We start from the raw sequence: 26,187 nt of genomic DNA, 5'->3' as shown, positions 1-26,187 counted from the left end.
TTAAGGTTCTGCAAATATACACATCATTTTTTAGAGACATTTGTTATCAGTTGTGTTTGTTGATTTGTAGTTTAATTTCATTGGATGTATAGATGTCGTGTGGGGGGGAGGCTCGAGAGCAGGTAGGACCCAGGCGCAGAGACGGGAGGCAAACGGGTTCAGGGCAAGTGGGTTTATTTAACTAACAAAAAGCGCTGCAGAGCAGGATGACAAAACTAAAAACAAAAACTTACTGTGGCATGGCAAGGGACATGGACGCCAGACAAGAAGACGTGATCAACATGAGCAGAAGTTAATGGACCAGCACAGGAGGAAGGCAGAGACAAGACTTATATACAGACAGGGCAGACAAGACACAGGTGAACACGATTAGGGCAGATGGGGACCAAAGGAAGTAAAACTCAAAAACATGACAAGACAGGAAACCTTTCAAAATAAAACAGGAAACAGAACCAAACAAGACAGAACAAGAACTAAAGCGAAAAAAAAGACAACAAACTGAAACCATGACAATAGAAAGGAAAAGAAGTTCAAACATTGATTATAAAAAAGGATGTAAGAGATAAAAAAAAGAAAAAGGAAAAGAAAAAAGATAAAATATTGATTTAATTGCATTTTGAATGAATAAAAAACAATGATTAATAGAATCAGAAATCAGAAAAAGTTTTATTGCCAGGTTCAGTAGAGCGCACTTTACAAAACGAGGAATTTGACTTGGTGTATAGTGCAATTAAGAATAAGTTAAAAATTAAGTTAACAACAACAACACACTATATACAGTAGAGTAAGGTGAATTAAAGTGGGAGCACAGATGGGCTGGGATGGTGGGGCCTGTAAGTGGCACCGACAGTCCTTTGGTGGGCGGGGGGGGGGGGGGGAGGGGGGTCACCTGGGGGAGTTGGGGTTCTGTTCAGCAGGCTGGCTGCAGTGGGGAAGAAGCTGTTCTTGTGGCGCGAGGTCCTGGTCCTGATGGACCGGAGCCTCTTGCCAGAAGGGAGGGGCCGAAAGAGATTATGTCCTGGATGAGAGGGGTTGGCTACAATCCTGGCTGCCCGCCTCCAGGTCCTGGAGATGTGCAGCTCCTGGAGAGACGGGAGGTGGCAGCCGATCACCTTCTCTGCTGAGTGGATGACGCGTTGCAGCTTGGCCTTGTCTCTGGCCGTGGCCGCAGCGAACCAGACTGTGATGGAGGACGTGAGGGTGGATTCGATGATGGCGGTGTAAAAGTCTACCAGCATCTTTTCAGGGAGGTGAAACTTCTTCAGCTGCCTCAGGAAGTACATCCTCTGCTGGACCTTCTTAGTGATGGAGCTGATGTTCTGCTCCCACTTGAGGTCCTGGCTGATGATGGTTCCCAGGAAGCAGAAGGACTCCACAGAGGTCACCGGGGAGTCACAGAGGATGACAGGGGGGAGGGGGGCTGGGGCCTTCCTGAAGTCCACTGTCATCTCCACTGTCTTCAGAGCATTAAGCTCCAGGTTGTTAGCGCTGCACTATGACACCAGCCTGGCTATTTCACTCCTGTAGGCCGACTCATCTCCGTCAGAGATGAGGCCGATGAGTGTGGTGTCGTCAGCAAACTTCAGGAGTTTGACAGACAGGTGACCAGCTGTGCAGCTGTTTGTGTACAGGGAGAGTAACAGGGGTGAAAGGACACAGCCCTGGGGGGATCCGGTGCTTGTGGTCCGAGTATCTGAGACGAGCTTCCCCAGCCTCACATACTGCTGTCTGTCCGTCAGGAAGTCTGTGATCCACCTGCAGGTGGAGTCAGGCACATTCATCTTGGAGAGTTTTTAATACTAAGTCTAGACAGATTTAACACAGGTTTTTGGATGAAAAAGGATTTTTTATAAATCATCTGTTACACTTTTAAGTCTGAAAAAAATATGGAAGGCAGCAAACACAGATCCCTACCGTTTTTAATTTTTTTGTGCTGATATTTGAAAGATAAGTTATGCAAAAAAATAGGTGTTTGCAGTTTTGCCTAAAAAGACGTTTTCGGACCTTTTTGGATCAAATGTTGTCTAAAAGTTCACCTGTAACTTCAATCATTCTGAATTTTTTTAGGAAAACTAAACCACTTCAACTGTGATCTGCAAGGCAATGGTAAAACTATATTTTTTATGGAACAGCCTGCAGTGTTTCTTGTGGGGATCTTTTCTGCCAGGGCTTGCCGGCTTGGTCGGTGGTTGTTGCTGTTACCAATCCAGTTGATATGGTTCTCCATCTGTGTCTAAGTGATATAATCAGAATCAGAATCGTTTATTGTCATTGTACATGGGGATACAATGAAATTGCAGCAGCCTTGGAGTGAAGGAGTTACATAAAATAAAAATAAAAATAGAATAGAAAAAGAAATACTGTATTTACAACTCTTAACAAAAAATGAACAATATGGACAGAAACTGTTAAATATTAAATATTTGTGAATAAAATAGAATGGAATTACATGAGTTGCTGTGAGCACAGCTTAATAAATATCAAGTTATTGCACAGTGACCCGGTTAGACAGTCAGGATATTGCACGCATTGTAGTAAAATTAGAGTGAGGTGTGGTTGGTGGACGTATGTGCATTCCGTATGATAATTGCCTGTGGAAAAAAGCTGTTTCTTAGTCTGTTTGTCCTGGTTCTGATGGACCTGTACCTCCTTCCAGAGGACAGCAGTTCAAACAGAGGGAAAGCAGAATGGGTGGAGTTAGTGGTGATGCTAGTCACTCTGCTGAGGCAGCGAGACTGGTAAATGTCCTTCAGTGAGGGGAGGGGGCAGCCGATGATCCTCTGCGCTGTCTTTACCACTCTCTGGAGGCTCTGCCGTTCTGCTTCAGTGCAGTGGGAAAACCACACTTTGATGCCATAGGACAGAATGCTCTCAATGGTTGAGCGGTAGAACGTTACCAGCAGCTCCTGGCTGACGTCGTTCCTCCTAAGTTTTCTCAGGAAGTGCAGGCGTTGCTGGGCCTTCCTGATGACAGTCATGGTGTTGTTAGACCATGTGAGGTCAGCAGAGATGGTGGTGCCCAGGAGGGTGAAGCTGTGGACCCTCTCCACACAGTTTCCATCGATGTAGAGTGGGGGTGGATCTGTTCTGTTTTTTCTGAAGTCCAGGATGATCTCCTTGGTCTTGGTGGTGTTCAGGATGAGGTTATTAGCCTGACACCACCTTGAGAGTTTCAGGACTTCGTCTCTGTAGGCCGTCTCGTCGTCCCCAGAGATCAGCCCCACCACAGTAGTGTCGTCTGCAAACTTCACCACGGTGTTGCTGGTGTGGGCTGGTCTGCAGTCTGCTGTGTACAGTGTATACAGCAGAGGACTCAGCACACATCCCTGTGTGGAGCCTGTGCTCAGCGTCCGGGTGGAGGAGAGGTGGGGGTCAAGTTTGACTGTCTGTGGTCTGTTTGTCAGGAAGTCCTTGATCCACGAGCAGGTGAGTGGGTGGAGTCCTAGTTCAGACAGTTTGTTGACCAGAATGTCAGGAATGATTGTGTTAAAGGCTGAGCTATAGTCCACAAAGAGCATCCTGGCGTAGGTGTCTCTGTGTTCCAGGTGGCTCAGCGCAGTGTGGAGGGTGATGGAAATGGCATCATCCGTTGATCTGTTTGCTTTGTAAGCAAACTGGTGGGGGACGAAGATTGGAGGGAGGGAGTCTTTGATGTGTCCCAGGAGCAGCCGCTCCAGACACTTTGTGATGACAGCAGTGAGTGCAACTGGGCGGAAGTCCGTGAGGAAGGCTGTGGATGAGGACTTTTTGGGTATCGGGATGATAGTGGATGACTTCAGGCAAGCAGGGATGAAAGCCTGAGCTAGCGACAGGTTGAAGATTTTTGTGAAGACCTGGGAGAGTTGATCGGCGCAGGCCCGCAGAACCTTTCCGGGAACTCCATCAGGTCCCGCCGCTTTCCTGGGGTTTACCCTGCTGAACATCCGTGCCATCCGTGCCACGTCCATAAAGGCATTGTTTTTATATTTAGAGCTCTAAGCAACCAAACAGTTGTCTATATAAAAGAGCTTTTACAATTGTGCACTTTTAGCAGGCTGAAAAAATTATCTTTTTAAAATTGCCATTTCAAATTTGGGTTTTAAATTTTGTGTTCCATTTTTCTGTGCTTGTATTGGAAGGATTTGTTATTATTTTGTTTAAAAGTGCTACATATTGTATATACACATAATTTATTTAGAGAAATTTGCTATACGTTGTGTTTTTTGGTTTTGTAGTTTAATTTCATTGGATTTATATTAAGGAAAAGAAGTTGCAGCATTGATTAAAAAAGGATAAAAGAGACATTTACTGTCTAAGTCTTATGTTACATCTGTAGAACTGTACTGAGAGTTGGGTTTTGTTTTGGAGCACATTCATATGTTTTGTTTGTAAAAAAAAAAGATAAAATATTAGGTTAATTGCATTTTACATGACTAGAAAAGCAATGATTATTCATAAAAATCTATGAAAGACATACAAAACAAATGAAAAAGCAGTCTGCCCTCCCTCTTGTGTCTAAACTCTTGTCACCTCACTTCTGGGTTAGTTAGCATATGAACTGGCAGCTGGTGTGTGTGTGTGTGGGGGGGGGGGGGGGGGGGGTGAAATTTGACTCCAGCAACAGGGATGATTGAGGAGCAGGCTGCAGCATGAGGAAAAGACTTAAGCATGTAAGAGGAAATGACATCCTACAGTTGACCAGTTCATTTTATATCTGTAAAGAATATTCAAGAAGCATTTAGACATGTTCAGCTATATGCGTGTGAAACTTGGTGTGGATATTTGAAGCATAAGTAATTTTAAAACACACTTGTTTGGAGTCCAGACGGAAAAAGCACAGGTTTTGGGATGAATCAGGATTTTTTTAAAATCATCTGTTTCACCTGGACTTCTGAAAAAAATATGGAAGGCAGCAAACACAGATCCCTACATTTGAAAAAATAAATGGTGTTGATATATGATGATTAAGTTATGAAAAAAAATAGGTGTTTGTAGTTTTGCCTAAAAAGACGTTTTCGGACCTTTTTGGATGTAATGCTCTCTAAGATGTCACCTGTAACTTCAATCATTCTGAATTTTTTTAGGAAGCAGTAGCACATAAATGCCTATGAAAGTTGAATTCTTGGTGCTGATAACCTAAACAGAATTTATGCTAAAAATCTTTGTTCAGTCCAAAATTTCATTAAAAAAATCAAGTGATGAAGTTTCTCGTAGACCCTATAGTGTTACATATCAAAGCTGGAGGTTATTAAAGGCATCTAATTCTGAAATCTCAGCTTCCTGAGACAAACGGCTGATTTATAATAAATTTCTATTATTTGGGTGCACATAATCGACCACTTCCTGTTTCGCAGGCACCGTCAGGTGTACACCCATGAAACTTTACATGATGAGAGAGGACCCTTCTGAGTATCTCCAGTTTTAATTTCATGCACATCGGACAAAGCAAAGAGAAAATACAGGGCAGAATGTGCCCAATGCAATAACTAGGTGGCGCTATAGAGCTCGTCCAAGATTGTCATATCCATGGGTTCAGAATAGAAGCTTCATCATATCCATTGAATTTCAGTGAGATTGGACAAGGAATGTGCACGTGAGAGCAACTTTTGTGTGCATAGCGAGATGCCCAACTTTGCCGCTCTGTCACGACCACACCCCCGCATTGAAAGTTATGGTTTTTTGTCAGAGTAAACTTCAATGGCTTTTCAACAGGTGGACGTCATTTTCAGGTGTGTCGGCTCATCCTACTCGGAGCAGTGATGCTCCAAGTCAAACATGTCATTTCCTCTTGCCAGCAGGTGGCGCTACACTTTTTCCAGATTCTTTCACTGCAGATGTGTTCAGAGTCAGACTACAATCATGCATATCAATTTTTGATCACATTGGATTATGCATGGCTGAGTTATGGCCATTTTTCTTTTCATGGCGTGTTTTCGAAACAACGTCGAATTTCTACGCGCCGCCACGGTCACAAACTTCTGTAAAAACTTAAAAGCTTTGCAATTTAACATCGGACATGTGTCTAGTTTACAAAACCAAAGTTTGGAGTCATTATTCACAAATCTCTAGGAGGAGTTCGTTCTAGAAGGAGGCCTGCAAATGTCCAAAATAGAGCAAAAATGACATATTGACATCAATATAGCAGACTTCCTGTGCGACTGACAGCTTGGTACCTACAGACTTTTTTGTAGGTTTCCATCTGATGAACATGCCCTGAAAAAATCAAGCTTGTACGTTAAAGCGTATGCGGGGCGTCGGGACAAAAGTCAGTGTAGGTGGCGCTGTCGAGCCATTTTTGCGCACCCATGCCAATTTCTCATAAAATACGAAATTTTTCGCGACCCCTGATGTGTGTGCCAAATTTGGTGAGTTTTGGGGTATGTTAAAGGCCTCAAAAATGCGATTCTTCCGGCAGAAGAAAAATAATAATAATAATAATAAACCTAACAGATACAATAGGGTCCTTGCACTCCGTGCTCGGGCCCTAAAAATGTGATTTTAATTTTGTCGCAAAAATGAATCAATTAGTAACAGTTTCCATGCAACTTTTCCATGCAGGCCAGATAACAGCTTTTAACAGCTTGACACAGAAAAACCTGTTTCGCATCTAAATCGTCTTTAAAGCCCAAAGTTTACCACAAAAAAATCTCCTACCTCTGAATGAAACTTTGGCAATCCTGTCACCTTTCCCCCGAAGGTGAGACACCTTCTTCAGGTGAACCACGAGAGCCATCATCGTCCCGCTGGGAGCGGGGGAGGATTTTACTCCTCTCTGAAGTAAAAACAAGAAACAAAAAATAAAAACTTGAACCGAATTGGTGCAATCAGGGTTTGGATTCAATGGATCCCAAACCCGTTTTCTCCGCGGGAAGCATCAATAGTTCGATAAAAAAAACAAAGAAGTGGATGAATCTGGGCTCCTGTTAACGTTTCCTCATACTTGGCGCGTTTGTGCTCCGGTTGAATCTCATCTCCAAGCCGCCTGTGCCACTTGCGCAGGAAGGGTGGGTGGGGGTGGGCTTTAGCTGCTGGGGGAGGATGCTGGATGCCTTTATTACAAATAAATGAGGACATGGGAAGAATATTTTCCACCTTTTTTGTTGCTGTTTTCATCCATTTTTCTCCTTCATGAGGGCTTGTTGATTAAAATTTCAAAATAACCACAAGATTCTTAAGTTTTTCTTTTTCTGTGAGAAATTACATAAGTGCAATTTTTCTTTTTATTTAGAATGGAATACAAGATTGTAGTTTAGTATACACTCACTGGCCTCTTTATAGGCACACCTGTCCAATTGCTTCTTAATTTCTAATCAGCCAATCACTTAGCAGCAACTTAATGCATTTATGTATGCAGACATGGTCCGCTGCAGTTTAAACCGAGCATTAAAAAAAACAAAAAAATAATAATAATAAAAATAAAAATAAACCGAGCATCAGAATGGGGCAGTAAGGTGATTTAAGTGGCTTTGAATGTGGCATGCTTGTTTGTGCCAGATGTGCTGGTATTTCAGAAACTGCTGATCTACTGGGATTTTCACACAAAACCATTTCTAGAGTTTACATAAAATGGTCCAAAAGAGAGAAAGTATTCAGTGAACTGCAGTTCTGTGGGTGGAAATGCCTTGTTGATGCCAGAGGCCAGACTGGTTCCAGCTGATAGAAAGGCAACAGGAACTCAACCACTGGTTACAACCGAGGTCTGCAGAAAAGCATCTCTGAACTCAAAACATGTCCAACATTTTGGCTGAACATCTACAGCAGCAGAAGAACACACCACAACTAAGAACAGGAAATTGAGGCTACAATTCCCGCAGGCTCACCAAAATTGGACAACATAAGATTGGAAAAACCTTGCCTGGTCTGATGAGTCTATATTTCTGCCCTGACATAGGGTCAGAATTTAAAAGCATGGATCCATCCCGCCTTGTATCAATGGTTCAGGCTGGTTGTGGTGAAGTAGTGTGTGGGGAATTTTTTTCTTGGCACACTTTGGGCACCGTAGCACCAATCGAGCATGGTTACAACGTCACAGCCTACCTGAGTATTGTTGCTGACCATGTCCACCCCTTTCTGACCACAGTGTACCATCTTCTGATGGCTACTTCCAGTAAGATAAGGTGCCATGTCGTAAAGCTGGAATCATCTCAGGCTGGTTTCTTGAACATGACAATGACTTCAGTGGACCTCCAAAGTTACCAGATCTCAACCCAATAGATCATCTTTGGGATGTAGTGGAATAGGAGATTGGCAACATGGATGTGCAGCCAAATAAATCTGTCTCAGCTGTGTGAGGCTATCATGTCAATATGGACCAAACTCTCTGAGGAATATTTCCAGTACCTTGTTGAATTTATGCCACCAAGGATAAAGGCAGTTTCTGAAAGCAAAAGGGGGTTCAACCCAGTACTAGCAAGGTGCACCTATTAGAGTGCCCGGTGAGGGTATTTTTTCCCAAATCCATCAATGCAATTTCCCCCCAATCCCATTTCTTTTTTTGTGTATGTTTTTTTTTTTTTTTACAGAGCCGACATGAATACAACTCCTTAACACTGAGTACAGTATGGTTGCCAGGCAACTAACTCATTTTGCCCCGATGTAAGACATTAGGGTGACTCTCAGAGGTCAGATCAACGTTATCTTCCTCTGGTTAATGGATATTGTCCCTGGAGTCAATGTCTCCAATGAGGAAGATGACTGGAGATCCAGCATTTTTTTTTTCACAAAGACCATCTTACAAGTATAAAAGCTCAGCTTTCTCCAGGTATTGGTGCGAAATAAATTTAAGTCAGTTTGTGATTTTAAAAAAACATTAGGTGAAAACAAAACCTTTTCTTCCCTGCTTTACTATAAAGATCATATAATTTACATATATAAATTATTGATTATTTAATGAACTAAAGTAAAAGTTTGCAAGTGTGAAAACATACAGATGAAGGGCTTCTTTTCTCCTTCCAAGTCTCAGCTGTCGCAGATAAACTCTGAAAATCAGTCTAAGACAAGCAAATAAGACAACAAAGTGCAATAATGTGACACTTTGAAAGCAATGTCTATGCATAAATGACAAACAAGAACATAAAAGAGAAAGCTTTCCCTCTTAGCTCTTTTCGTTTCTGTTTATTAAACCTCCCTGGTGTTGGCATGGTCTAAGAAAGCTAATTAACCCCCTCCAAGCTCTCAGGAATTCAGCGTGGAAAAAAAAGCTGTTTGCTGTTTCATCGCCTCTGCAGAAGAAAAATGCAGTAAGTAAGACTTGAAGAATGCTGTCTGACAAAAACAAGAAAAGAAAAGCTCATAAAGTTAGATGTTAGCATATCCTGACAGTTGCAGTTGATGGTTTAAAAAGACAAACAAAAATGATGGAGTTGGATGGTGATGGAATGAGAGCGTTAAAACAAATCTTTGCTGGACATTGGGTGCTCTTGTGTGGCAGAAATTCAGTGCAGATGACCTGTTTCCTCTGAGTCTCGTGTTTGCACTCGGGGCGATGAGCAGCAACTGTCACAAACAACCTTCTGGCTGGAATATAACTAGATGCTTTGTGTACTAAGGTGACTAAAGTCCCACCTGAAGAGCCTATTTTGTCTTTGACGGGGTGTGTTTGCATGTGGGTTAGAATCTGGGACAACATTTTTGCTTATTAGCAGAGACAAACATCTGGAGGGACGACAGTATTTTGTCAAAAAATGTAGAAAATTATTTCTACAGTCAGTAGTAGGTATGCTGAAACACTTTCAGTGTTTAAATAAAACCAGATAAATTCCTTATCTGTAATGAATTCCTAAAAATGTAGGTTTTGAGGACACATCCTTATTTATAGACCCTTTAAAAAAATAGAATATCAGCAAAAAGTGTAATCATTTCCATAAATCCATTAAAAAAATTTAACTTTCATAGTATATAGCCCACTGTTAAATTAATTTCAAGTATTTAATTATTTTACATAAATTGCGCGCAAAACCTTAAAATCCTGTTGCTACAAAGAAAATCTATTATCACCCCTCCACCAGAATGTTTCACAGGCATTTTTCTTATTCACTATTGACTCTTTTCACCAAAACTGCAGATATTTAAAGACCCACTCAATACAAAAATGGTCTTTTTGGTGTTTTTAACAAGTGGCATACTGATTATGGACGACATTTATGATGGAACACTGTGACAAAGTAGTTGTATCTACTTGTCACCTGTCTGTCATAGCTCATCACTTTTAGACACATCATGTATGTAAAACACAACCACCAAATGTTTAAGACTTGTTTGATTTGGTCATGTTTCTCTACTTCTCTTCCTGGTGCCCAAATACCAAAATGGTGGCCAAGGCCTTCACTTCCTGTTTAGGAGTTGGACATAGGATGTGGAAAGGATTTGGATTTCTTTGTGTACCTTTTGGTTGTAATGATTTAAGTTGTTTGTTTTATTTGTTTTCCTTGTTTACAGGACTTTAACTGTATGATTTAAAATACATTTCTTTTGCAATAGATCAAGAAATGATGAGAGTGGGACTTTATAATTGTTCTCTAATCCATTTCAAACAAGTCAAAGGCCTACTTTCTTTATAAGTTTAGCTGTTGTTATTGCAAAATTAAACATGGTGCAGGTTTTGTTGTCTAACAGTGGGCGGAGGTTTTCCCTTTCCTGGCTGTGTGAACTCCTAGAAATGCTGTGATGTGAACTTTATCAAGAAAGAATAAAACACCACGGCTAAAGAAAAACCCAAACTTAAAGAAACATGTTGACACTTGCAGAGGATTTGTCCAGCAGAACACTGCTTCTAAATTAATTTTTTACTGATGATGTAAAAGTGTAATTAGCGTTAACTAATTTTCGGACGTGTCTAAAAGTAAGTATGGATAATAAATAGATGGTAAACCCCTCTGTAATATTTCTCCTTTACCTTGTTTATGTTTTGGCACACTAAAATAGGAGCATCATAAAGACAATGTGCCAACAACAAGCTCATGAAAAAATTCTATGCAGTAAAATGAATATAAGGTCATTTTTCATACACTGTGGAGAAACAATACACCCGTAGATGCAAATGAAGAAATACTTTCACTGAATTTTCATTTTTATCTTTATTATCTTTGTGCAACATTAACAATAAAAAAAGGATTTTTTTTGCCAGTTTTGTATGTCACTTTGTGGCTCTGATTAAAACAAAGTTTTTCTTTAAATCTTTTACTATGCCATTACAGAGAATTGCAAATAGAGGAATAAAAATGGCTAAAAACACAAAACAAAAAGAAGCAACAAAGCAGAATTTGACCAAAAGAGGGTGTTGTTGGACAGAATTAAAATTCTCACACCAATAAGAATAATCATTTTTATGTTATTATAAAACCCATGGGGTTTTATCATATGGTTACATAAAAATGATAAAATACTGTCTTCATTCTGAAAAATATGTTCATTTTTGTTTTTTACATTTTTTACATTAATGCAGGTCTTGTGGATTATCTATTTACAATCTATGAAACACAAAAGAAATATTACCAAAGACAAGAAAGACATATATTAATGTGCATGAAAATACATTAACGTTTACCATGGACAATTTTAACTGTGATTTTGAATTTTGCATGCATGAAAAACATTCAAGGAGGTCTTGGGGCGCCCTCTAGTGGTGCAAATGTTTTGCAGTTGAACGACTGGAAACACGTGGACTCAGTTGAAGCAGAGACCAAGACAGTTGTAAATGTCTACAAACATACAAGTAAAAAAAAATGCTTTTTTTTAAACAAAAAATGTAAAGATATGTCCTTCACTTATATGTTAGTCTTAAAAACACCTAAATAAATAAATCTAAAGTGTCACCTGGCTACACTCTCAATCATACCTGCCGAACTAAAGTTACTTAAAAAAACAAATGAGAATTTAAAAAACTGTATTTTTCTGACCTGAAATATAAAAAACAAACATATTTTTGGGAGGGGGTACAGGCAGGGGGGTGTTGCAGGGAGGGCTGGTGGTCCAGACCCAGCCCTCCGCATCCAGCTGTTTTTGCAGCTCCACAGCAGCACTGCTTCACTTGCACCATGGTTTTAGCCGCAAGCAGGACGCTTTTGGTGCTGTTCCTCACATTTTGCGCCCCAGGATGTGGATGGACAGGTAATGCTCGTCACCTTTTAACAACAGGTGCACGTTTTTGCTTTTTTTCTCAGGTGTTTATTCCTTTTTCTAAAGATTTTAGAGTGGTGGTACCTTTAACCTGTGTTCTGCAGGAACATTGAGCACATTTACATGAAATTCGCTGTTCAAACATGGTAACAGTGAAACTTTTGTTTTCAAAGAGATAATAGCAAAGTGTGTATTTTTTTGCTTTATGAGATTTACTTTGCCAAACTAAAAGGGGTCTAACAGTTGACCAGTGGGACTTTGTGGAGAAAGGATGCGGGACTGCAGTTATTCACGCTATAATTAATTACAGAAAAAGATGATGACAACTTTCAGCTTATTTGTCCCGAAAAATGCAATAAGAGAACATTTTCCTTTTGGTGCCTTTGAGCCAAACTGATGACTAATGTGGCCTAAAGTGGTGATTAATGACCTGCTCCTGAAATTCAGTTAAAGGGGCTTTTGTCTGACTTTTCATCTGCCTTCACACCATCCATGCATTCAGCCAGACTGGGGAAAAAGCTTGGAATAAGAGTCAAGCTAAAGGATTTTGACTGTTGTAAATAGAAATCCGTATGTGGATGCATGTTTAGAAATATTTCCATGCAGGCAGTGCGATTTCACTGGTTTATGTTGAGCATTTTATTGACAAATAGACTGCAGACCAGCTCAGTACATATATTTTTTTCATTTCTGAAACTCTGTCAAACCCATTTTCAGTGAGGGAATATCGCATTCTCCACACAGTTCAGAAATAATAAAAAAAGTACCATAAAACCTCAAAAGTCCTGGAAAAGGAGAGATCATTTTGGCTGAGTTCAAAGATCTCATGCAGACTTTTCCTCCTCCATCTGTATGTCTTCATAATGTCAGTTGATCCTATATTCCTCTGTCTCATTTGGTAAAAATGAAGGCATGAGATCATACCTTCTCTGAATCAGTTCAATGCTTTTTTTTGCAATCTTTTCCTTGAGTTAATTTGTTTCGGTCCTTGGGGGGAGTCTTCTTAAAGTACTCAATCATTTCAACAATCTCTGCTTTCACACCTGGTCCCACTGCAGCACTTGAGCAGCAGCGTGGAGGCAAATGATGTCCTCTTGGGTGTTGTGAGGAGAGTGTTACTAATCAACTCCCCTTACTCGCATGTCATCACTTATTAAAATAAAGCCCACAACAAAAGTTGTGCACAATGAAATATTTGTTGGAAAGACCTTTGAAACTGTGACAAGAAGTGAAGGAAAACAGTAAAAACTGACTTCGCAGATCACAGTGAGAATGTGAGAAATATTCCTGCTGCAGTTTAGGCTTTCAATAAACCAAATGTCTGTGTTCTGAGACGAAACAGCTTCTTTCAGACTTTCTGCAGACATGGAATATGTCTTTATTGTTGATATTTTCCACTATATCAGGTAGGTTTACTCACAGTCACGTTTGGACGGGGGTAACCGCACCCATCCGACCAGCGTGACAGCTTTCTTGAGCTGAAGTCATTTCTGCATGTGTCTTTTCAGCATTAAAAACAGAACAGCACCTGCTCCATGAACACACCTGTCACGGCGCAGAAAAGGTCAACATGCTGAGAACAGAGGCGAAGCATGATTTACACTGTAGTGCGTTATCTTTCACTGATGAAGGAACTTTGCCGTAAATATGCAAATTAAACACAATTTTGGGTTGGGACTGGTCCGTCTGCTTACTTGCTCTCCCGCTAGCATACAGCCCTCACCCCCAACCTCACATCAGTAATAAGCTAAATTTTCTTCACAGTTGTCCTCCCACATGAGAAAAATGCTAAGAACAGAAAAAAACACAATTTTCACCAGAGCTGGTCTTCAATGGCTGATTATAGGATTGATGCCAAAAGCAAAGGTTTTTTTCTTTGGTTGTTCTTTTTCTTTTTACTCAAGGCTTGAACTAAAAGGAATCTCTAAATAAAGACATTCTATATCACAAGTCTTCAGTGAAAAAGTTGGGACTACTGAAAGTACAACTCTTAAAGTTCTGCTTTTCAAGAAGACATGAGTGGAAAATCTAAAGCTGAGAAAATATTCACTATAAAAACCAGTACTTGTGTTTTTTATAACACAGCAAATATAAATGTCATAAATTTCTTCTGTGAGCAAATCCCAAAGCTTTCCGATTTCAAAGAATATGGTTTGCTGTTTTTTTTTCTGCATTAAGTTTCTGCTTCACACAAATGAGGTGAGAGTTATTTATCTCTATAAAAAAGTCCCCCAAAACAAAAACAGAAAAAGATAACACCTAAACAGTCTTTTTTATTTTTGTTGATCTTTTTTAATCACTCCAATCACACAGATTTCTGATAATTTCAGGTTCTAAATATTCATAATTGTAAGTGTTCGGTGTTTATTATAAATTGCAAAAGCCAGCGGCTTTCCAAAACCATTATCTGTAAAGTAAAACAGCAAAACTAAAAATAAAAAACATTTAAAACAAATTTTTTATAGGAAACTAAAGAATAAATCCTTAAAAATGACTAAAACCAAACAGTTGTGGGAAGATGTTTGTGAAAACAGTTAGGAACAAAAAGTTTCAGTTTCAAAAGAATAATTTTCTAACATGTATGTTGAAGACGTAAAACTTTTGCCTTCTTGATAGCAGACGTTTTGAGAATAAAGCATTTTGTTGCGCTTTTGTTGGTGGAAAATTCCTCAGGGATGACTAAAGTTGAATTTTCAAAGGCTGCAGTGATACAAGAGCCTTTTCTTGTACAAGCAGATCACCTCTGCAGGTGCATGAATGCAGCGTTTTCTTTTTTTTCTCTCGACACTTTTACTTTTACTACAGTCATTTGACCGCGGGGCTTTGCCTGCATTTTATTCCTGTTCTAGTCTTTACATGCACACACACATGAATGCTTGTAACTGGCAGGGGTCAGTTAGGTTGTTCTCACTTTAATTCAGATGACTTTTTTTTTCAGATTCAAATGTTGTTGTTTTTTTGGCATTTCTTTTAGATTTATACATGCAAAGACAAACCAAAAGCCACTTCTGACTTGTGGGATTGTTGTTTTCTAACCACCAAACTCATTTGCTGCTTCCCAAACTGCTCTGCGATGGCCAAAGAGAGTCTCAAAATGTGCCTTAGGATCATGCATTTCCAAATAGACCAGCACAGACTGGTATTTAAATAGAGAATCTGTTTTTGTGTAATAACGTAAATCTAATGGGAAAGGGTGACTGAAGTGTTGCCAAATGTGAATTCAGCTCAGATCAACGCAAAAGTAACTCCAAAGGCAACCCTACTCTAATGAGGGAATAATTACAACATAGGTTTGGATTTTTTTTTACCCAGAAAGCCTCAGGCGCTCATGAAATGTTGCTGAGGTGGTGACAATGATGAGAGAACACTTCACACAGGTAAACTTTGAGGAGACAGGACCACCTGTTGAGTCAGGAGGTTGGGTTGGCATTTGCCTCTAAATGGGAAACTGCAGTTCCAACTGGAAGTGAGCCTGCAGAAAACACAGTAAGAGAATGATTTAGTGAAGATACTCTACTGAGATTTCTTTTCCAAATGTTTTGAAGCATAAAAAAAGCCAAGGATGCAAATTTATTCCTCATGTTTAATCGTGGGCTTTTGAAATCATGAGGGATTTCGTTTTTTTTTAGTTTTTTTTTAGGTTCAGCTCTATGTTAGAGGATATCCTTGTTTAGAACACTTTTTTAAGGTTAAATCCCAATCAATCAGCATTTGTTGCCATTCAACGTTTAAATTAGATCGGATGGTTTGGGCTACACTCAATCCCTTTGAGAAGTCTGACAGTCAATGGTTTTGCGGTGGGTTTGTGGTCACATGTCACTGTTCTGAAACTTTGTGGATGAAAGGGGTCCAAGTATTTTACTTACTGCATTCAGACAATTTCCTTCCTGAGAGACCATCGATCAGGAACCAACGCTGGAAATCCGAGGAAGCTTCTGTTTGCCTTTAAATGATTTTTTCACAACAAAACTGCTTTAGGTTTTTGTTTTAATTAGATTAAAGGAAGTGTTTTTAACACTTTAGGCAACTCTTCACTGAAGGTTTTATAAAAGGATTTTTTTCTTTGTTTTGTGGTCTTCTTTTTTCTCTCTTTTTTTTAATGAGGAAAAAGCCCCCATTCTGGTTTCAGTCAGCGTCATTTCACCAATCCTGGTTGTCGTTTGTTTTTGTGAACTGACCGTTATCTTAAAATAACATATCCTTAAACTTTTTTTTTTTTACTGTTCTGGATTATCTTAGGCAGTTCTTCGTTTCCCTTCAATGCTTTATTCGGTGTGGTTTCCAGGCAGCTGATTCTACTCCAAAAGCTCCATGTAGCCCACCTGCACAAGATCAGACTGCAGACGGATGAAGTCAGCAGTGAGCTTCTAAGCATGATGGAAAATCTAATGCGAATGTTTCCATATGGAATTTACTGTAGATTAAACATCAGAGAGCGTGTGCACGCCTAAGCCAAGGTGGGGAGCGTTTGTGTTGCAGCAATTACAGATAAGCCTGCAAAAGAACTACATTTTATTTTAGGGTTTCAATAGGGGTTAATTTTCACATATTGATGGATAAAAAGTGGTGAAGTGGCACAGTGAGAAGGTTCAAATCCCAGCCAGTTCCTTGCTGCGTTGAGTTTGAATGTTCTCTCTATGCATGTGTGGGCTTCTGGAGCACTCCAGCTTCCTACAGTACAAAAACCTCCTTTGTAAGTTAATTGATGACTCTAAATTCTCACTTAGATTTGAGTGTATAACATTGTTTGTCTTTGTGTGGCCCTTTGATGGACTACCAACAAGTCCAGGGTGTACCTCACCTTTACCCAAACAGGTTTGCTCCAGCAACCCAAACAGGACCAAGTAGATTCCAGCAGTGGTCTGAAAGCAAACACGACATACATTTTTTCCAATTTAGCTGATTCTAAAGGAAGTTTTATTTTGGAAAACTGCTGGATTCTGTCCCCCGACTCATTCTTGATGCAAGTCGCTCGCTCGTGTCTAGAAATTACATCCGCTGCTTTCTTAAACCAGCTGACCAGCAAAGTTGAAGTCTAGAAGCTAAGGTTAACAAAAGCCAAACGTATTTGGAAAGTTCATTTTTTCACAGAAAAAAGCCTGTGAGGAAACATAAGAAGAGCTTTTGACTTCAAAATAAAAGAAAACTTCATTTAACAGACCAAAACAAGGGGTCTTTACTCCAAATAGGGATTTATTTGGACAGTTGTTCCTACACACCATAATAACAATACATAGTATTCAGCCATGACTGTCTAATGTTACAATGTAACAAAGTTGCTCATACAAAGTTGATTAAGTGGTGGATTCACATTTTTTATTAGCCTAGATTTAGAAAATACCAGTTTTAGTGACCATTGTATCGTATGTTTTGTATTTATCCATCATATGTAAAGTCAGGTAAGGCTGAAGTTGGTGTCTAATTTTTAGCTTCCACTGAAATTTTTCGCATAAAAGAAAAATCTATATCACATTTTAATGATTCCTGCACTAAATCTAGTGTTCAGATAAAGTTTAAAGCAGCTGCAAATATTTTACAAAGAATGACAGTACACTTTACCCTGAAAAGATACGGGAAACTGGAAGCTAAAAAAGTATTGGATGCACTTTTTAGTCTCGTACAGATACGTCAGTGAAAATATCATCTGATGCTAAACCGGTCCATGGCCTAAAAAACTTTAGAGAGCTCTGGTTTAGACAGCAGATGGATAAAACCTCCTTTTTCTCTTCAAATTTCCGTGTTGGCTCACTGAATTGAGACCTTCATTGTGCTCTGGGGAAGTTTGTAGTTAAATGTAAAACCAGTGTTAAAAACAGTTTCCACCGTCAGTTCTAATGTCATCATCATCTGCTGGAAAGAGACACATTTTTTTTTTATCAAAGTAGAATTAGTTGAAGTATTTTAAAGGACTGTGGAGTAAAGCTGTAAAGCAAAGATAAAGCCCTCCTGGAAACTGACAGAAGAATTGGGTCAGTGTGCACAATGATCCAAATGTTGCACGGGTCTGTTATTTAAAAAACAAAGCAGTTAAAAACAAAAGCTGATATGTTCCAGCCTCCATCTGTAGTTGTGAGCAGAGTCTGCAATGCTCAAAGAACAGATTTGGACGGTTGAAGGGAGCTTCTTGGGTTCCTTCTTGATGGTTTAGATCTGGTCAGGAGGAATCCAAACATGACCAAATGGGATTTGGACATGGCTGACCAGAAGGACGGGTTTATGTAATCTCTTTGGAGATTACAACCTCTGGCTGAACTGGAAGCAGCTCAGTTTTTCCACCTCAGTGTCGTCCTTGGAATTTAAACATTTTTTTAGTCTTTTGCAAATTCAAAGTGTTAATGTAGTGTCAGCCTTTTTGTGCAAAAGATTACTATAATCTTTGTTGTATGATAAATAAGAATTAGGATTTTCCTACACATTAGTTAGCAGTTTGTTAGATAAAATAACACGCACGTATAAGGAATTGTTGTGCATGCTTTATGCTTCCAAAATACGTTTTTTTAAGTTAAATTTCTATTGACTAGTTCTGTTTTAACCTCTTAAGACCTGGCGTCCACATGGACATCACATTTTAGGTTTTATCACCACAGTAGTTAATTCTGCTTTACTGGGACCCTGTCAACGACAAATAAAAAAGGCATGCCAAGCAAGAGCTCAAGTCTTAAAAGGTTAAACAATATTTTGGATTTTTTTAAACTTGGTATCATTGTTTCCCATTGTTTTTCCACTCTTGTAACCTGCAGCAGATTATATTGTTTGAATTAGCTTAATTTAGGTTTCTATGCAAACACAGAGTAGCAATTTTTTCAGTATTTCTGTACCGTAATAATCTAAATCAATGGCAGGCATTGTTAGTTCTTGACCAAATCTTCATTTATCAATTATTTAAAGGCATGTGTTTCATTAGAAAGAAAATGCCACATTAAAAATAAAAGGGGAGTGTACCATGGAGGGAAAATAAACTACTTTTTTGCCACCAAAAATGAGATAGACTAATAATTCATAGATTTTATCCCTACATTTAGACAAAATATGGATACATTTTCTCAATTAGTTCAGAAGTAAAGCAAAATTAGCCCTGCATAGACAAAATTTTATACAACAAAAATTATTTTTACATAATTGGTTTTTCAGCAGACAAACTCCTGCGGCCACAAAATGGGAAACAGACATCTCTGGATGAGGTCTTGAGGGACATCTGGGAGCCTTCTATTCATCTGGATGGAAGACCGGTTGATCGCTTCTTCACAAGCTCCAGCAAACCCACCAGACTGCACCGCTTCTCCAAAGTGAGCAGGGACAGCCGGGCTCATCTGCTGGAGGATTTAGGTAAGGTACATACTAAGTGGAAAGCTTAAAGCAAAAACCCTGGGAGTGTTTGGCTGTGCTCACTTAATGCTACGATTCAACTGAGACCAAGCAGGAATGTGAGTTCGGATTGAGCTGCCAAAAAAGAAACTCGGACTATGGAGAAGAAGTTATTCAGTGTCTGAAAGTCTGGCCTAAATTTCAACAACGAATCTGAGTTCTGCAGTTATTCTAGATCCAGTGACAAGTGGGATTGTAAGAAGGAAGGTAACAAGTATGGGTGCATGTTTGAAGCGTTTGTTACCAGAGATTTGGTTTATAATTGAATGTTCTATTGTTAGATTTACACATAAATTCACACATTGTAGGTGCTGGTAGCTTTAATAACAGTTTTCTGCTCGTCTTGTGAGAGCATAGTGAATGTTAATGTCTCATTGCACGCACAGGCTGTGTTGTTGAGACGGCAGAATCTGCTTTTGTCATTATTCCATTTGCCTCCAACTTTGGCATCTTAGAGCCATACTTCATCAGCGACTAAAAGTCTGGAGTAAACCCTGCTCCAGACCCTGTTTTGGTTCTATAACCCCATTCTCTGTGTTGTGGTTACCTATTATGTCAGTGTGTGGTTGTGGTGTTGGATAGGGTGGTGCAAAGCAATTCAGTCAAGCATTGTCATGCATTGTGTCTAGGAGTGGTCATAAAACGTTTCTGGGTTTGAGCCTGCCGTTCCGCGGACGTCTTGCCTTCTGACTTTTAGTTTGTCATTAATCTGTGGCAACTGAGCCAGTTTCAGAGTTACTCTTCCAAAAATTCTTCATGCTCTGTAAGTTGTTCCCCATCAGCATGGGGAGTGCATCAGTCATCATAACACCACACTCTTTTTCTGCAGATTATGAACATTTTTCTTGAGTTTGAGCAAGAAATAAAATGGTAAGAATAATCGGAGCATTCAGAGATAGACTTTTTCTGCTTTGTGACTAAAGAAGACTAAAGATTGAAAGTAAAATTGCAACAAACAACACAATTAAGACAGATTGCTTTTTGTTTTAGACCCTGATTGGGTTGACCTGGATGGCTTTGCTGTGCTAGGCAATGCACCCGTCAGGAACTCATCCGCAGGTAAATCTGATCTACTGTCATATCCAAAAAGCAGCAGATTTAAACCTTAACTTTGTACGGCTCATGAGCTGATTTTCTCTTTTCACCTGCTGTTGGGTCATTTAAGGTCTTTGCTGGTTTAGATTAAAATGTTTTCAAGAAATGGTTCAATAATAAGACAGGAACAAACTCACATTGTTCATTGTGTAAATAAATTTGATTTTTATCTGTGCATTTGTAGAATTTCTGCAAACTCAGCCCTTAAGCTACATTCATACTGGAGATGCGACGTGCGTTCAAAAATGTACCAAACCTGTATTTTTGAACGATACTAGCACATGTCCGCCACCTGCAATCGGAGAAGACTTGTGCAAAATGTCGATGATAGCTCTGTTCCAATATACAACTTGGTGTCATGCAATTCTGGACGCGCTCACACCGCAATTACTAATTTCTCCCTCATGACCAATTTTCAAACACTTGGCACTTCCTTGAATTAAAAGAGATACCATCCAAACGTTGGTGTCAAATCCTAGTCTCTGATTGGTCAAAGTCTCTCCTGATTTAACTTTCACCGTGTGTTCAGTGCCCGCATGTTTTGTACCTAAAGACAAAAAACAGTCGTAGAAACTTGTATAGCTACGTGTGAATGGGACTTTTAAACACATGAGCTCGAAACCACATTAAATTGCGTTTACATAGACTTTTCATTGAATGTGATCACTTGAATGCACGTTGCTGAGAGCAGTGTGAACGTAGCTTTGCAAAGACTCACTATTACAAGACTAACATTTTCCTGTCCATGCTGTTGACAATTATTCAAGCCGATTGCTTGGCGTAGCCGATCGTTAAGAAAATCCATTTAAAATTTCCCTCTGATAAGAGTAGAACCAGCAGGTGAACCTTCCCTTAAAGCAGTAATGAAAACCATATCCTACCGCGGTGCTCTGTGGTTACGCTTTTGTTTGTCTGAGGCAGAGCTGCTATGGTGACCAAAACCAAACAGCCACCTACTTTTTAATTACTTGTTCTAAGCCCCAGAAGAAGATATTGAAAATTACAGACATCATTATTACCATCCTTTGCCATGAATAAGTCTTTTTAGAAACACAACCCATTTTTTTCTGAACGGCTCGGCCCAGCAATAAATGTGTCATTCATCAAGCAGCCGCTCATTTTAACTGGCTCATCTATATTGATGTAAAGCAGTCCTTTTCTAGCTTTAGTACAGTGATTTCATGTCATTTTCTCCTTCGTTTTTACAGTCTTTTGATTATTTATATTTTGTGTAATGAAAACCAACCACAAAAACTGCAGCTAAGACTGAAAGATTAGCTTTACATCACTCTGAAGGAACGGTTGTTGGGAAGTGAAAGCACCAGATGGAACAACTATTTGATCAAGTTGAGGTGCAGCTAAATTAACCCATCACGGCATCCTGGTTTTGAAGTTGCATGCAGTGAAGATGCATGAAAAACAAAAAAGGTTCTATAAATCTGATTTGAGCGAAAAAGCAAATGCAGCTCTGAATGAGGTTGTCACTAAGACTTGAACGTGGAAAACACAATGTTCATTAATTTGATCATAAACCATCTGCATGCTGTTATTAAGACATAGTTGTGTGCTCACCAACATTTTAAATTATGTGCAGCATGAAGTGATAACTTGTAAAGTCAGTGAAGGAATTACAGCATTGGGGCATTTTGAGCACAGCTGGTTTCTTTGCTGTCCAGATTTTCTGTGCTCTGGCTTGCCAGGGCTGAAATATTAATCCAAGCCTGCAGGAAAAGTTTAACTCTAGCAATTGTTTGTGAAAATAAAGTTGATGGTGAAGTGGCCTTTCTATCAGCCGTGGTCTCCAAACCCATCAATTGGACGACTGTGAAGTCCAGACGGTGAAATGACAAAGACAGTTGTGTTCAGGTTAAATCAGGCTTTAAGACCTCTATGGAGTTAATGGCTTAATGGTCTGGTGGTGGTTACCTGGGCAAAACAGATTTTTTTAAAGGATAAAAGGAAAGAGGAAGGAAAATGAGAAGTTCACTGATTAAAAACAAAGTAGGCGCTTTCCTGTTGAGCGATAAATGCTGCATTAGTGGACAGGATAGAGTTTCAGGTACTGTATAGCTTGTGGCAAAACAAAATAGTGTGTACGTCTGTTCAAGCGCTCTTGAATTTCATTATTCACTTTTTAAAATCACTTTTGTGTTTGACCCAATGTGGACTGAGACTTTCGTGGGAAACAGGGAATCTTATTTTTACCTGACAGCTAATCTGAAAAACAGACAAGGGAGGCTGAGGAAGGAAGGTAAAGAAAAACAAAAGATCAGGAGGTTCTGAAGGAAACTGGATTGATTTCTGTTATAAAAGCAGTGATATCATTTAGTGCTGCAGGCAGAAAAGTGGAAAGGACATTGTTGATGGATCGGTAACTGTGAATTTCTGAGTGAAATATTGAACAATACCAGATAGAGCAAATTTTTTAAGGATTTGACATTTCATAAATTACCTTGTTTTTGCAATAAGCACAGTTATTATAGGTGGAAAGGTTATGGGCTAATATTTTCCATGTCGGTTTCAACAAGCCCCAAAGGCAGATCCAGAAAAACTCACAGATGCTAAGTGAAATATGAAGTCCTAAAGGTATCATGAACCTGAATGAACTCTGACTGTTGATTATCTTTGACCTGCAGGTTCAGTCAGATCCTCACAAACCGGTGTCAGAAATTACTCCTCTGCAGGGCGGAACGCCAAATTGGACAGAACGGCTCGCCTGGGAGGTGGTACTAGCAGCGTGATTCAAAGGCGGGCACCTCAGTCCTCATCGGGGCCCAGACAGCCAGAAAGAGCTGCTGCAGGGGCCCCGATGCTGGAACACAGACGCCAACACAACACCAAGCCTCAAGCTGATCAAAGAAATCGCCGCAGACCAAAACTAAGTAAGAGGCCCCATCTCCAGTATTCTTTATGACTTTAGGCTGACTTTAGTGTAAACCCTGGCTGTGCCTGGTATCCCTTTCTGTTCATAGCATCTGAGTCCGTTCATGTGGTGTCACTGCAGGCACAGACGGCCCAGGGCCAGAGGGCACCCCCAAACAGAGCTGTCGCAGTCAAAACAACACCAGGTACAAAAATAAAATAAAGGAACCTACTGCTGCACATTTGGTGTTCACACAGTACGTCTAGCTTTAGCTTTATGTTTGCATGTGTGTTCTCCAGAGCCGCCTATAAATGAAGCCCGGGACATCAACGTGAGGGTCATGTCCCCTAAATCAGTCCTAATCTCCTGGGTTGACCCTGCTGTCGAAATGGGGAAAGTTGCCCCTGAGGCATCCAGGTGGGCTTTTTTTTTTAAAAATATATGTCAGTGCATGCATCTGTCAAAATGACAGAGATTATTTAAGACAAGGAATTATATTTCATTTACTCTTAACTCAGGTCATACACAGTCAGGTTCAGGGAGAAGGGTGAGTCAGCACGCTGGGAGTACCAGGAGAGCTCCCAAAGGAGAGTGATGATAGAAACGCTGTCTGCTGACGGGATGTATGAGTTCTCTGTCCGGATCTCTGAAGGAGAAAAACACAGCACGTGGAGTGCTTCTGTTTTCCAAAGGACCCCTGAATCAGGTATACCTCCACTCTTTTCACTTAAGCTACGTTCACTCCACTCTCTGCAATGCACTTTTGAGCAACCACTTCAAATGAAAAGTTTATGCAAACTTGCATTTCAGGCTTCTGCATTCCAAACCCTCACGTTCACATGTCGCTACACTAGTTTCTATGACCGTTTTCCTGCTCTATGCACAAACATCCCACCAATGAACGCGTGTGGCAAGTTAAACCATCTTGAACCAATCAGGGACTCAAATTTAGTAGTGACATATGGATGGTGCCCCATTGGGAGCCGGTTTAGCTCGTGCTGGTTTGCGGCGCCTTCCGTTCGTGAAACCAGGGTTCGACTCCGGGCTGCTCCCTGTTCCCTTCTCTACCTCTGCCGGTTCCAAGCCCGGTTTGAGAAGGTTGCGTCAGGAAGGGCATCCGGCGTAAAACATTGCCAAATCTACCATGCGACTCGTTCGCTGTGGCGACCCCTGATGGGAGAAGCCGAAAGTGGAAGATATGGATGGTGCCCCATTCTAATTCACAGAAGTGCCAACCACTTAAAAATTGATCTTGGAGCAGAATCTAATAGTTGCAGTTTGTGCGCTGCCAGATTTATGTGACACCAAATCTTTCATATATCGGAATAGAGAGAGCTGTGAAAGAATAAGCCTGGAAGAATCGCACCCCTTTAACATTTCGCACCAAGCTTCTTTCGACTGTAGGTGACAGGCATGTCCTGGTAAACAGTAGAAAAAGAAAATTAAGTACGCATGTGACATGCTCTGTGTGTCCCTACCCTCAGGGTTGCTCAATAATGAATATTCTGCAAAATAGGTGAGAAAAATTATTGAAAGGTACACAGTCATGAAAGCTGTAACACTTAATTTCCCTTACAATATGTAAAAATCCCCAACATTTTTTCCTCTTAAAATGTAAATTCCTAACTCTTTCTGTTAACCCTTTTATAGTTATTTCCTCATTCCTCACCACATTACATTCACGCCTATAACCATCTGATTTTTACATTAGGCTGCAGCTCTGTTATGGCAGCAGTCCTTATATTTTTTTTCACAGGAGCTCCTGAGCTGTGGTTCATTGGAATGCCAGCATTTACTGCCTGGCTCGCAGATCAGCTCTCCATCTGCAGCTTCATACAGTTTCCCAAAGGCCGGTTCCTGTCAGTGTATAGCAGCTACATTTCACTCAAGAACAGGCGTCCTAACTGATTTTAAACACTTAAAGGAGCAATTTTCTCAACTTTCCTATTGTTGTTTTTTTTTTATGTTGGTCAGTTCCAGCTGCTCTTTCATCACCCTAATCTTTCAGCTCTCATTTTCCTTCTGCCTTCACAGCACCATCTGGACCACCTGAAAACTTTGAGGTCAAGCCGCTAAGAGGAAAAGGGACAGTCGTTACTGCAACATGGGATCCCCCTGAAGAACCAAATGGAAGAATAAGAGGTGCAAAACAGAGCAAAATTATTTTTCTATCATCACATCAAATTTAATTATCAAGCAATCCAAAACAACTTAAAGTTTTTGTACAAATAAGGGCAATGTGGAGGTAATCTTCTTACCTGAAGACCCACTGACCTACAAACACGTCAACTATAAAACGGCCATCAAGGTGCTGACAAAAGGGACAAGTACAATTTCCAGATATTGATCATTTTTTTAAAAAGGTTTAACAGTTATAAAAATACCCTGACCTTTCAAAATGCTTCAAAGTGAGAACAAGATCAGACATAAATCATAAATCAATGAGGCTAAGTGATTTGTTTTCTTACATTTTTCCACTCTGTGTCACAGGAACCTTTGTGGCCATGAAGATTTAATGATACAAGGCTCAACATCAATTTTAACATCCCAATACCTCCCTGTCTTTACCTGCATCCACACGCCCAACATTAGCTCATCCAGTTTGAAAAACTGAACAGAAATAGGCATAACTTCCAGTGCTTCCAATCAAAGAAGCATTGTGTGAGCTCTTAGCTTATATCCTCTTCACCCCTGTCGGGGCATAGGGCGTCTACTAGGTCTCTCCAGCCTCTCCTGTCCTGGGCCGCGGTTTCTAACTGGCCCCATTG

General features: G+C 40.1%; 2 protein-coding genes across 18 annotated transcripts in view; one reads left to right on the top strand and one right to left on the bottom strand.

Moving 5' to 3' along the window:
- LOC101155482 (otoferlin) overlaps positions 1-6,944 on the bottom strand; it is a 77,322-nt gene extending 70,378 nt beyond the window's left edge. For all 13 annotated transcript variants that reach the window (XM_020714482.1, XM_020714489.1, XM_020714490.1 and 10 more), the window contains exon 1: positions 6,634-6,944. In XM_020714482.1, coding sequence (XP_020570141.1) covers positions 6,634-6,715 — 82 coding nt within the window. In that variant the 5' untranslated portion in view covers positions 6,716-6,944. The remainder of the gene's footprint in view (positions 1-6,633) is intronic.
- Positions 6,945-11,998: 5,054 nt separating this feature from the next.
- Positions 11,999-26,187, top strand: part of fndc1 (fibronectin type III domain containing 1) — a 29,740-nt gene continuing 15,551 nt past the window's right edge. For 2 of the 5 annotated variants that reach the window (XM_020714594.1, XM_020714591.1), the window contains exons 1-8: positions 11,999-12,114; positions 19,228-19,422; positions 20,452-20,520; positions 23,193-23,438; positions 23,529-23,624; positions 23,719-23,836; positions 23,938-24,125; positions 25,454-25,561. In XM_020714594.1, coding sequence (XP_020570253.1) covers positions 12,015-12,114; positions 19,228-19,422; positions 20,452-20,520; positions 23,193-23,438; positions 23,529-23,624; positions 23,719-23,836; positions 23,938-24,125; positions 25,454-25,561 — 1,120 coding nt within the window. In that variant the 5' untranslated portion in view covers positions 11,999-12,014. The remainder of the gene's footprint in view (positions 12,115-19,227; positions 19,423-20,451; positions 20,521-23,192; positions 23,439-23,528; positions 23,625-23,718; positions 23,837-23,937; positions 24,126-25,453; positions 25,562-26,187) is intronic. The other 3 variants (XM_020714592.1, XM_011491600.2, XM_020714593.1) reach the window with 3 other exon arrangements.

Source organism: Oryzias latipes, chromosome 24, assembly GCF_002234675.1.
Source record: "Oryzias latipes chromosome 24, ASM223467v1".
Lineage (NCBI taxonomy): Eukaryota > Metazoa > Chordata > Actinopteri > Beloniformes > Adrianichthyidae > Oryzias > Oryzias latipes.
Note: the sequence above shows the minus strand (reverse complement) of the source record. Positions and strands in the feature narration are given on the sequence as shown.